The 13,346-nt window shown below is 37.9% G+C and overlaps 1 protein-coding gene and 1 pseudogene across 2 annotated transcripts in view; both read right to left on the bottom strand.

The window, feature by feature from the left end:
• CHN1 (chimerin 1) overlaps positions 1-13,346 on the bottom strand; it is a 191,336-nt gene that overhangs the window by 139,427 nt on the left and 38,563 nt on the right. For both annotated transcript variants that reach the window (XM_049773443.1, XM_049773444.1), the window contains exons 2-3: positions 9,828-9,866; positions 3,887-3,942 (exon numbers count right to left, since the gene is read on the bottom strand). In XM_049773443.1, the coding sequence (XP_049629400.1) occupies positions 3,887-3,942; positions 9,828-9,866 (95 nt within the window). The remainder of the gene's footprint in view (positions 1-3,886; positions 3,943-9,827; positions 9,867-13,346) is intronic.
• Positions 2,027-2,127, bottom strand: LOC126009897 (uncharacterized; annotated as a pseudogene).

Below are 13,346 nucleotides of genomic sequence, written 5' to 3'. Positions count from 1 at the left end.
TGGCATGGAGGTAGGGCATTTGCCTTGCATGCAGAAGGACGGTGGTTTGAATCCCAGCATCCCATATGGTCCCTCAAGCCTGCCAGGAACGATTTCTGAGCATAGAGCAAGGAGTATCCCCTGAGTGCTGCCAGGTATGACCCAAAAACAAAGACAAAAAACAAAAGACAAACAAACAAAAAAACTAAATACTAACATTAAATAGTCTAAAAATAACAAAGCTTGTCAAGCCAGGAAGGTGGCATAAAGGGCTGGAGTTCAAGTTTTGTATGGGGGTCCCAAAGTTCAGTCCTGAAGCACTGCATAGTCCCCTGAGCACTGACCAGTGTGGCCCAAAAATAAAACGTTTTTAAGCTGCAAAGCATATTAGACGTGTTAATTAACAAATCATTACAACTAAAAGACATATAAGCATAACTTTTTGTTTAGATTTGGGCCACACCCAGTGGTACTCAAGCTGACTCCTGGCTCTAAGCTCAGAGGACTTGGTGAACAATATAGGATACTGGGATCAAATCAAGCTGGCCATGTGCAAGGCAAGCATACTACCCACTGTACTATTAAACCTTTATTTTTATAGACTCAAAAGTTAAGCCATAGACTATATTAACAAACAGCAATAATTAGTGATGTAGCTACCATTTCAAGTAGAGTCCTTTTATTCCAGTTCTGTATCAAACTTAAGTTCCACCGAGTAGGATATATCCTCTAAAACTGAATCAAGACAAGAGAGGCTGAAAATGCCTGCCTGACTTCTCAGTGCCAATTTGTGATTTTATAACTTCAGCATTCTTTCTAGTATGTACTCTGCTGTAAAAACCAACTTTAGGGCCGGGGAGATAGCACAGCAGTAGGGCGTTTGCCTTGCAAGCGGCCAGCCCAGGGACCGATGTTGGTTCGAAACCCGGCATCCTAATGTGGCCAAAAATCAAACAAACAAAATACAACAAAAAACAAACAAACAAACAAACAAAAAACCCCAAATTTATAAGCTTTTCTCCTGTACAGTAAAAAATATTTTATAGACTTATTGATTATATTTTGAGTGTTATAATTCATTAATGTCATTATTCTTTTTTATATAAAATTGCCCCGAATTTTGTCTATGAAATCTTTCATGTAGTAGGCTCTTATGTCTTTCTGACATGTCCCCATCCACTTTTTTAGCACTCTTACTTCCTGACATAATAAAAATGTTCCAGGAACTCTATGCACCAGATTCTGAAAGCAGAAATGTCTCTATGGAACACTGTCTCCTTTTAGCAGAAAACAGTATTTGAAAATAAAAATTTGTACACTGAGTATGTCTGTTCTTACTAAAGCAACATTGCTCCTAAATCCTTTCTATGGGCTGAAATAGAAAGTAGAAAGCCTGTCTTAAATACAGGCGGGAGGGGGTGGGGAGGAGGGAGATACGGGCATTGGTGATAGGAATGTTGCATTGGTTGCATATAATGTTCTTTATATGACTAAAATCCAACTATAATCATATTTGTAATCAAGGTGTTTAAATAAAGATATTTTAAAAAAAATAAGAAAGTACATTTGAAGAGCCAAAGGGATAGCACAGCAGGTAGCCTTGCATTTGAATAACTAGGTTTCCGTCCTGGTCATCCTATATAGTTTTCTGAGCCCACCAAGAGTGATTCCTGAGTACAGAGGCAGGAGTAAGCTCTGAGCACCACCAGATGTGGTCCCAAAGCCAAAAAATATATATAGATTTAAAGTAATACTTGTCTGTATTGAAAAATCCAAATTCAATATTAGAACATATTTCTCATTTTCCTTCATTCATGTTTGTATTTTCTAATAACTCCAGGTTCCCAAAAACCCAATAAATTCATTTGTTCTATCCTGTGTCACACAAAATAATTCAGAATATATACACAAGGATAAATAACAAAAACATCTATGTGAAGTTAAATATGTTTGCAGACTTGTTCTTAGAATATTTCCCTTTAAATTTTACAATAAGAAACATGTTTAAAAACTACTTAATTTTTTGGTGATTATGCAATCAATGTGTTAAAATTTGTTTCTTTTTTTTTTAAATATGAATGTTTCACAGGGACCATGCTAATCTCTGTATTATTCCAATTTTAGTATATGTGTTGCTGAAGCAAGCACTGGAATTTGTTTCTATTTGTATTCTGTATTAGGATCTGCCTTACTATCACTTAATTGCTTGTTACAATATATGAAATATCTGCATAGTTTAAAAGTCAAACTTAGCACCGAAGTGATAGCACAGCAGGTAGGGCATAAGTTTTGCATATAGCCAACTTGGGTTCAGTCCCCTAAGTCTACCAGGAGTGACTTCTGATTGCAGAAGCAGGAGTAACCCATAAAATAAAATGAGGGGCCATTATAATAGGGCACCACAGTGCATAGGGCACTTTCCTTGCACTTCACAGACCTAGGTTTGACCCCAAGCATCCCATATGGTCTTCCAAGCACTATCAGGAGTAACTCCTGGGTACAAACACAGGAGTAACCCGAGAATTGCTGGGTATGGCCTCCAAACAAAAACAACCAAAATTTCAATTAAAAAAATTAAGAAATATACTTATTAACTGAAAAAAATATTTCCACTTAAAACTATACTCCCTTGGAGCTGAAGCAATAGCACAATGGGTAGATAGTTTGCCTTGCACATGGCTAACCCAAGTTTGGTCTCCAGCATCCCATATGGTCCCCTGATCCTGCTAGGAGCAATTTCTGAGTACAGAGACAGGAGTAATCTCTGAATACCATCAGGTGTGGCCCCAAAGCCACAAAAACAAACAAAAAAATCTACATAGCCTTATTCTAAACTGGCTGTAATTTTTAATTCTTGTTTTTCTCTCCTGCCCCACTAATTACTTTTATTAAAAAATTTATTTTTCCTCTTTCTCTCCCTTTTGCCAATGAATGCTTTTGCTGTAATCATAAGGGCTGCACAAATGACTGGTTGTGGTGCCTGCTGGGCCACACCTCAGTGTGCAGAGCTCACACACCTAGTGGTACTGCTCTCCAGGATCTGCCCTCCATCGCTGGCAGTGCTTGCACATGTGTCACGGGGGCTCACAAGTCATAACTGTGATGCTTGCCAGGGCTCGATTCTGACTCGTGCTTACCTAAGGTCACACTCAGATAAGGAACTCACACTTCTTTCTAGTGGTGATTCTCACGGGGGGGGGGGGGGGGGGTTGGGATTGGGGGTTGCATCCCCTTCTGTAGTAACTTCACACACCTGGCTGTGAAGCAGCTCAAAATCACAAATGATACTTGGTGAAGGCAGACAGCAGAACATACAGGATTGTGCTCAGCAGGACATTAGAGATTCAAACTCATGACTATACTTTTGTAAGGCAGATGCACTAAGCTACCATACTGTTCTTCCAGATCCTAAACTTATTTTCTAAGCAAAAAACATCTAATAAGGGGTTGGAGCAATAGGAACTTGTCTTGCATGTGGCCAACCTGGCTTCAATCTCTTGGCACACTATATGGTCTCCTGATCCCCAACAGGACTGGTTACTGAGTGCAGAGGCCAGGAGTAAGCCCTGATCACAGACAGGTATAGTCCCCAAACAAATAAACATATATATACATATGTATATGAATATATAATGTATAACATAAATATTTAATATTTAGTATATGTAAGTATATTAATCTTTATTTTGATATATAAATATATAATATACATGTATATTTGTGTATATATGTCAATAAATAAAAAGTCTAATAAAATGTGTCACTTATTACAAGTGAAAAGAATGTTTAAAAAGTTCCGTTAGCCCAGCTGGTGTAAATGGTTGATCCCACAAATAACCACCTATTGGCAAAGTTTAGGAACAAGATGACTGAGAAACAATTCACTATATGATTTCTTTCCACCCACCTCATTCGTGCAGGTAATTCTTCTAGGATGAGGGGCTTCCTGCTGTAGTTGATATACTATAAGAAGGTGAAAAGTAAAAGGTGTCAGTTTCCTTTCCATAGAACTATTGGCTCTCTTAGGAATCACAAACAGAGTCTTTATGATTATGTTCACAAGAAAATTTGGCACCATTCAATTTGTTACTAAATTAAAATTTGTCATGATGATAACCTAAGTAAACCAAACTAAACTCAGTTTGCCCAGGAGCAAGTACAGAGAAAAGAACCAAAATCTCCTTCAGTGTTTTTCCACCTTCTAGCAAATCATTTCCTTCATTCTTTGTTGACATTTATATAAACATGTCTGTGAGAGAAACCAGTTATAGGTATAGATTTTTAAAATACATTATTGTGCCAAAGATGGACCTAAAATTAAGATTTATTAGCTAAAAGTAACATATATATTTCTTCCCTGTTCCTGTTAATATTGTAAACATCTATCTTCAAATATTATCTCTCCTAAAACTAAATTTCTGTGCATAAGTCATCACTACTTATTCAAATAGGGTAAATGCAGCAAAATAAAAATTCCAATACAAAAATTAACTTGATAAACAGGATAATTTTTAGGGTATCTAAAAATAAATCAGAGAAAACTATATTGAGACCCTGGCCTTCTCGTCTCTTTTTATTATAAATAAAGAAAGAATGAGGGGCCGAAGTGGTGACGCAAATGGTAAGGCGTCTGCCTTGCCCGCACTAGCCTAGGACAGACAGCAGTTTGATCCCCGGCAGTCCCATATGGTCCCCCAAGCCAGGAGCAATTTCTGAGCATATAGCCAGAAATAGCCCTGAGGGACAATGGGTGTGGCCCAAAATTTAAACACCAGAAAAAAAAAAAAAAAAGAATGAATTCAATTTGGAATCCGGAGCAAGTGTGCTTCTAAGTTTATCTCTTATAAAAAATTTGTTTTATATTTCTATCTATATAATTGAATTTAACATTGCATATAAATACATACCCCTTAGCATAGCCCAGTGTGGTCCCCCAAAAAAATTACCAGTAAAATTGGGGCCGGAGCAATAGCACAGTGGTAGGGTATTTGCCTGCAAACACTGACCCAGTAGACCTGGGTTAGATCCTCGGTGTTCCATATGGTCATCCCCCACAAGCCAGGAGCGATTTCTGAGCGCATAGACCCTGAGCATCATCGGGTGATGCTCAAAACCAAAAACCATAAAACAAACAACATAAAAAACAAAAAACATAAACAAACATAAAACAACAACAACAAAAATTACCAGTAAAAATAAAATGTTCTTTTTGTTTCAAAGCATAAATACTAGTTTCCAGTTGTCTTCAATAGTATATTACTTAATCAGTAAGTGAACATCAGGAAAAATTAGTGTGAAAAAAATAAAGTCACAATAATGTGACATGAGAATTTCACCCTTTTTTTGGGGGGGGGGTCACACCTGGCAGCGCTCAAGGGTTACTCCTGACTCTATGCTCAGAAATCGCCCCTGGCAGGCACAGGGGACCATATGGGATGCCGGGATTTGAACCACCTTCCTTCTGCATGAAAGGCAAACACCTTATCTCCATGCTAACTCTCCAGCCCCAATTTCACCCTATTTTAATCAGCATTTCAAAGGGTACAGTTTTGTACATTTCAGATAGATGAGTTTCTTTTAAACAATGCCTCCTGATTGGCTAGTTGTAGTCAATCTGCTGATTTCATTCAAAATTCATAATATATAAAGAAGGGAATTTGGGATTAAATAACTGAATATAACATAAATTCAGGGGATACCTAACAAAAGGCCTATTAAAAACTTGAACACAATATTAAAGTGTAATTAATTCAGGCTCTTCTCAACTCAAAATTTTTGATAAATTAGGAGTAATAGTACAGTGGGTAAGGAACTTGCCTTATGTGCAGCTGACCTGAGTGCAATCCCTAGCATTGTTGATGTATTTAAAGAAATTACTCAATGTACCTCTAAGGGGTGATGGCATCTCCCCCTGTAATGCCAGTTGAACTGGGACATGCCCCTTGGACATACCCCTGAACACCCCCTATAATGGTTAAAGAGGGGGGTATATAAAGAAAAAGTTTGGCAGTTAAAGGGGGGCCAGGGAAAAGATCAGAGCAGAGCCTACTGTGGGGGGACAGGTCAGTGATAAAGCATCATCTAGATGCTGCCTGCTTTGTATCTATCCCACACACACACTTCAGAAGGTTTTCTCTCTCTCCCTCTCTCTCTCTTCTTCCCTCTCTCCTTCCCTCCCTCAACCCCACCCCCCCAGGCTGGAGACATCTCATTATCCCCTGAGCACCACCAGGAGTGATTCCTGAGTGCAGAACCAGGAGTAACCCTTGAGCAACACTGGGTGTGACCCAAAAACCAAAAGCAATTTTTATAACAATAAAGTAACAATAATTTTTCTGCTGCTGGGACCAAACCCAGGCCTCTCACCATTTAGCTATATCCCTATTCTGTCAATTGAAAATTAAACTATAAAATGATTCAAAAATCACCATATTCAAGAATAGATAATATCTAAAGCAGAGCTTCATGACATGGAGAACTTTTATAATTCCTAGTTTCTTTCTAATATTCCTAATAACACAGTTAGGACCAGATGTCAGGGTAGTGATATGCTGAGGGGGACTCAGGCTTCAGTATGTTCAAGGCCAGGGCCAGTCAGGAGATTCCAGCAGCCATCAACCAACTTCAAGAACCAAAGGCCTAAAGTACTTACCATTTTTCTATCACCTTACAAGTGTCGATGATCACAATTTGCTGATGATTTAATAGCATCTATAAAATTCTCAGTCACAGAAATAAATACACTGTTCAATTTCAGAAATCAAGTTGGAGGGCCAGATATAGTCCAAAGAGTAGGGCGCTTGCCTTGCATGAGGCTGACCTGCATTTGATCTCCAGCATCCCATATGGTCCCCTGATCACTACCAAAATTGGGAAGTACAAAATAGACTATGGGTAAAACACATTTCTTATAAAAATCATTGTGAAAAACTGTCTCACCCCGTGATTCTAAGGACAGGGAAGAAATCTGTGTTCTTGTGATAGAAAAAAAAATTTTAGTGTTTTTGTAACAGGAAGAAAGTCAAGTGACTGGAAAAATAAAACTTACAGTCATGACACTTGGCATTAAAATTAAAATATGCCTTTTAGTCTTAAAGTAATCATACAGACTACACATCAGTAATTAGACATTCTAAATACTTTCAGTTCTGCTTTCAGCATCTTACATAATACTCCTCAGTTTTTAAAAACTCAATCCCTGTATATTGTATTACCATTCTGCAGGAAAAAAATTGATACAAAAACAGAAGTCATATACAGAGAAGATGATGGAATCATTATGCATTGTCAGCCCCCAAAATTGCCACAGGAGTTTATTAACAAGTATCAACTCTGGGCAAAGTGTACATAGGTCTGATCTGAAATTAAAAAACAATTCCGTGATTCAATTATTAAGGAATAGGTAGGCCTAACGTACCTTTACTTAAATTTCCTGACTATTGAAAAAACTAAAGGCTATTAAGGGTTTATTAATCTTTAGTATTTTTCCTATAAAAATGGAAAAGTTCTGGACAGATGAACTACTTGAATTAGCATTAGTAAGTATCTTATTAAAAGTTATTTGTATGTAGATAAATAGGTGACAAAGTGTCTGAAAGTGACAAAGATAAAAGTAATAAACAACAACAAAATTCAGCTTACAATTTCTGTTTGCTTGTTTTGGGATCACATCTGGCAGTGCCTGGTCCCATACGGGATGCCAGGGATCAAATCTGGGTCACATAAGTGCAGGGGCAAAGTGTCTGATCCACTTGACTATCCCATATAGCAATATTAATCTAAGAATGCATTTAACAATCTATGGGAGCAGTTTAACAATTACTTCAATGTCAGGCTTAAACTTTTATATGTGTTTTCTGAGCTAAATTTTGCACATAACCAGTTATTGGAAGGCAAGATTTTAGAAGAAAAACTCAAATGACCATTTTAATCTTTTAAATAATTCTTTCCTATTAGCCTCAATGATCTAAACACAAAATTTTCTTGATTTGGAAATATTTTTCATTTGCAATCAGAAAAGTGAAACTCTATCCTAATGACTCCCTCCATGTTTTCAGTAATAAAATGAATGATGGTGTTGGGTTGCTCAACCATTTAAGTCACTAACAGAAACTGTAAAACTGAGGAGTGGTATTATCACACACAAGAGAAATATACTGCTTCCTAAGACAAATGCTAGCTAGTGTAAGAATCTGAAAACACAGAAAAGACAAACTACATACACTATTCTTGGTGCTTAGCATTCTCCTAGAGGAAAAAAAATCACCACTAAGATTCAATAACATTCTGAGGTTTCATAATGTTCTTATATTTAAAAATATGCAAGGCGTAAATCAGAGCAAAAGGAAACAAAAATAAACTGAAAATCTGAAAACTACAGAGAATAAATTTTAATAGGCATCTAGTCAATGAGATTATGATATAAAATCTTTGGTAGGTAAAGATTAGTCATTTTTATACATTCTGAGCACTACACTCCCCAGAAACAAAAGGCAACAGAGCAGGAGGACTGAGGGTAGAAAACATCTATGGAAATATTTCTAGATCTGTTCACATCTTGCATGCTATAATTAGCCCAAAGTAGCAACCTATTAAAATAAAACTATCTGTCGTTCTGGTAACATAAAACCAACAGCAATTGAAATTATTGTTCCTTCAGTCAGCAAATTTCAGCAACTTAAAAATATCAAGATCCAGCTTAACAGATAAACCATGTACCAAAATGTTAATAGTATGCATTTAAAGCACTTGAAGTACAGGTTTCATAGTCTGTTTATTCAATTCTATGAACAAGCCAAAACATACAGTACTTGTTTTTGCCAATAATGCATGCATAGCTTTTTAAAAACTACTTTGACTATATTAAGTATCTTTTACTTGATGAAATAAAAATTTTCTAGGTAACAGGAAGAAAATAAAAGCTAAGAATTTAGATTACTTCATATATATATATATATCTCCTAATGCAAACTTTATAAAGCCCAATATAAAATTTAAAAAAGTTAACATTTGGAAAAGCAGTTTCCATAAAACAGACAGTTTGCTTTGGCCCCTTTCACTCATTTATTAAGATAGCTTCTCAATATTCACCCCTTATACATTCCTTTTTTAATGTGAGAAATGAGTTTTAGAGTAATTAGCTAAATTATTTTGTTGTTGTTTTGTTTAGGGGCTACACCCAACAGTGCTCAGGTCTTACACCTCTGCACTTAGGAATCACTCCTGATAGGGGCTTTGGGTACTTTGTGGGGTGCTGTGGATCAAATCCAAGTGAGACACATTAAAGGCAACTGGCTTACCCACTGTACTATCTCCCCAGGCCCAGCTATTTGAATTCATAGCTAGCTTTTCTTTGAATTGGCTTTAAGAGTCATTTTCTTTCTTTTTTTTTTTTTTTTTTTTCGGGCCACATCCATTTGATGCTCAGGGGTTACTCCTGGCTAAGTGCTCAGAAATTGCCCCTGGCTTGGGGGAGACCATATGGGATGCCGGGGGATCGAACTTCAGTCCTTCCTTGGCTAGAGCTTGCAAGGCAGACACCTTACCTCTAGCGCCACCTCGCCGGCCCCAAGAGTCATTTTCAATCACTATCTCAAGTTGCACACTTCAGAATTCCATACAAACTCAGAGATGAGCCACATTCCAGCAATGCAGCCAAGCAACATGCTTTGGGAAGCACTCCTGTTGCCCCATATTCACTTCTCTGTGACTAAATAACAATCCCTGCTCTTAATTAGCTTCTCAATAATAAATATAAGATGGAAAGAATCTATAACTGATTGCTTTAAAATGTAATATTACTTAGAAAGCACAATAACCACCCAACTTAAAGTTATTTTTATACTTACAGTAAGATTTCCAAACAGGAGGTCTATATTCATCTGTATCTGAAAGAATAAACATCCCATTAACATCACTGAAAATGTCCATTTTTAATCAGATATTTTAATCATAATCATTTAACACATCTAACTGAGGTCTGTCCTGGGCATTGTGATTGGCACTCAAGGGCACTCAGAGATCATTTAGCTTCATTCTTTACTTTCCCACAACAATGTTCAAATTACTTTATTTACTTAACCATTTATGGGATAGTAACATCAAGCTTAATTTCTACTGCTGGTTCACTGCTTACAGTTCACTGAAGTCATAGTAATCCGGTCCTTGTTTCTTTGGGCTTTAATTCTGATTATTTCACTTAAAATATCTTTGAAATATATAGCACTTTTTTTTTTTTGGTTAGTCAAGCTGACCAGAGAACAACTTTAAATCTCAGGAATGTATTTTTATTTTCTCCCATCACATATGGGGATTTTGTGCAGCATGTACCTTGTACAAAAGGTCTTATTCGCTTCACACACTGGAACAATCAAAACTCCAAAATGAGAAATATTTGGATGGAAGAGGGTGTCGAGGGAGTCACAAAGAACATGAGGTGAACACCTGCTGCACAAATCCATTTCCTCACACTCTGCCTGAGCTGATGTAGGAGAAGTAAAAAGACCATAGAAAGAGCTAGAAAAATAATCACCAGAAGGAGGTGGAAGGGATGGGGACCAGAAAAGGGGGTGTGGCTGTATAGTCCGGTTTCTCATCAGTAAGTGCTTGTGAGGGAGAATACTGTCAGGAAGCCAGATCAGTGGCCACAGCAATTTGATATGGAAGGTGTACCAGCTGCATCAACTAACCCTGTTGGCAACCACCATGAAACAATTAAGGAATTTGATCCAAAGTCTTGGTCTCTAAGGAAGTAAGGAAATTCCTGGAAATTTTATTGAGAAAACCAAATTTAGCACCTGCCAGTCAACTAAATATTTAATTCCAGAGGCAAGGGAACTAAATAGCTCAAATGATGGAGACTTGCATGCGAAAGGCTCTGAGTTCGATCTCCAGCACAAGAAAAGGTCACCAGACAGTGCCCATTAGTGGCATCATCTCCCAGAGCTGTTGATGTGACCTGTTTTTTTTTTTAAACTAGGTTCAGGTAAATATTACAAGGATTAAGGCATTTGCCTTGCACACAACTGATTTGATTCCTACTACCACATACGGTACCCTGAGTAATGCCAGGAGTGATCCCCTAACACAAAGTGAGGAGTAAGTCCTGAGGACCACCAGGTACAGCCCACAAATAAACAAAATTAAAATTTAGCTCCATTCTTTAAAATACAATGTCATTATTCATGATGTTCTTTATAAATTCTGTATATATACACACATATGTGTGTGCATTTGTGTATATGTGTATATATTTTTTAATTTAGACACCATGATCTATAAAGTTTTTAATAACAGAGTTTCAGGTAGTGTTATAACACCATATCCACCACCAGTTTCAGCATCCCTCCACCAATGACCCAAGGTTCCCTCTTTCTCCTTACCCCAACTTCTCAGCAAACATATTTTTCTTTCTATTTATTAATTTGGGTCACATGCTTACAGAAGTGCCAATTTTCATGGTTTTGAAGTATAGTTACCTCACTTATAAACCACACAAATACTGAGTTAAAGGTTTACAGTAAGCTATGTGTGAAAGATCACAAAAATAAAATGCTAGATCTTGTCAGAAATCCAGAGGAAATATTCAAATAAGCTTATGTGAGGAGGTGGAGAGTTTGTACAAAAGGTATAGCACTTGCCTTGCATTTAGCCAACCTGAGTTAGATCCCTGGCATATGGTCCCCCAAGCACTACCAGGAGTGATTCCTGAGTGCATAGCCAGGCATAATCCCTAAGTAACACTGGGTGTAGCCCAAAACCCAAAAACAATCAACTAAAAAATCCGATGTGAAAAGAAATAAAGTTCCTTGGTAAGTGAATAATGTAGTAGGTCAGCAGACAGCCGATTTGCCCCTCTTTCTCATAGTAGGCCTGAACATAGTAGGTTTTCAAAGTACGCACCATGAACACTGAGTCATGAATACCAAATGCTTCCAGAGACACAAGGTGGGTTCCTCTGTGGCCCAGCTCAAAGTATCAGTCAGTATTCAATATTAAGTTATTTAGGTTTCTGTTTAGAGACCTGTTTCAGGGGTTGGGTCAGGGAGAGAGCTCAATGGTCTGAGCACTTAGTTTGCACAAGGGAATCCTGGATTGAATTTCTGGTACCACTTGGTCCCTAAGTACTGCTGGATATCACCCTAGTGCTCTCAGCACTGCAGGGAGTGTTTAGCACCTCAGGGTGCAGCACTGAACAACCTGGCCCCATTGGTCAAGTATCAACAGGAATGGGGCCCAAGTTCCCTGAGCACCATATCCTCCACACACCCTGCAAAAATTAAACAAAGAAACCCATCATTTCAGCATTATGTTTGGAGCCATTTTGAACACTGAGTAGATTGCTCCACTGCTTACAACAGGAGAGCCAAAACAGGAGGTAGAGCCTGTTTCATCCACCTCTGCTAGGAACAGGAGGACCAGAGACACTCCTGCTCTACACAGAGGGCAAAACTGTCAGAGGATCACCCCTACTCATTCTAGGCTTACCACTACTCATTCTAGGCTTACCAACCCACACTAAAAGTAAGCAAATTTCAAATAAAGGCTCATACATAATGAGGAATGATTTACATGGATGAGCAATTTTTTGGAAAAACTGTTAACTCAGGTGAACTTGCCTAGATAAAGTTAAGATGAAACATGACCTAAATATCTCTCTCTCCCTCTCTCTAACATAAACACACACACATACACACACACACACACACACACACAGAGTTTGCATGATTCTGCATAGGAAAGTATGATAGCAAGATATACGTTAGTAAGTAAATTAATTACTGGGGCTGGGGATGTGGCTTAAGTAGTAGAGCAGAGCTACCCACCCCCCAGAACAGATGTGGACCCTAATTTAAAAATATGAAAAGTTGGTTTGCCAGAGTGATAATACAGCCTGAAACATTATCCCAATCTCAGATTTCTCAGATTTTGGTTAACAATGACCATAGAAGAAAGTCAAAATCCAAATGAAGTTCTACTTTTAAGAGAAGGCAGAAAAACACCTATAATAGTTGCTGCTCTATGAGTACAGGGAACTTCTAGTTTGGTTATGGAAGAAGGATTCTTACCCAACAAAGGCAAATGGTACCAATCTCTCACTTCGGCCTCCAGGGCACACTGAAGCTGTTCCAGGGTTTGGCATTTTATTTTAGTTTGTGGGGTATTGGGATATGAAGTAATTATGTAATATAAAAGACATGCAAGTTAATCCAGAGAAGAAATAAAACCACATTTCTTTTTGTTTGTTTCTGGGCCACACCTGCAGCGCTCAGGGGTTACTCCTGGCTCTGCACTCAGAAATCACTCCTGGCAATCTGTGGGGGTAAGGGGGGGGTGAGGGACCATATGGGATGCTGCGGATCAAACTC

This window comes from Suncus etruscus, chromosome 5 (genome assembly GCF_024139225.1).
Source record: "Suncus etruscus isolate mSunEtr1 chromosome 5, mSunEtr1.pri.cur, whole genome shotgun sequence".
Lineage (NCBI taxonomy): Eukaryota > Metazoa > Chordata > Mammalia > Eulipotyphla > Soricidae > Suncus > Suncus etruscus.
This window is presented reverse-complemented; position numbering and strand designations above follow the sequence as displayed.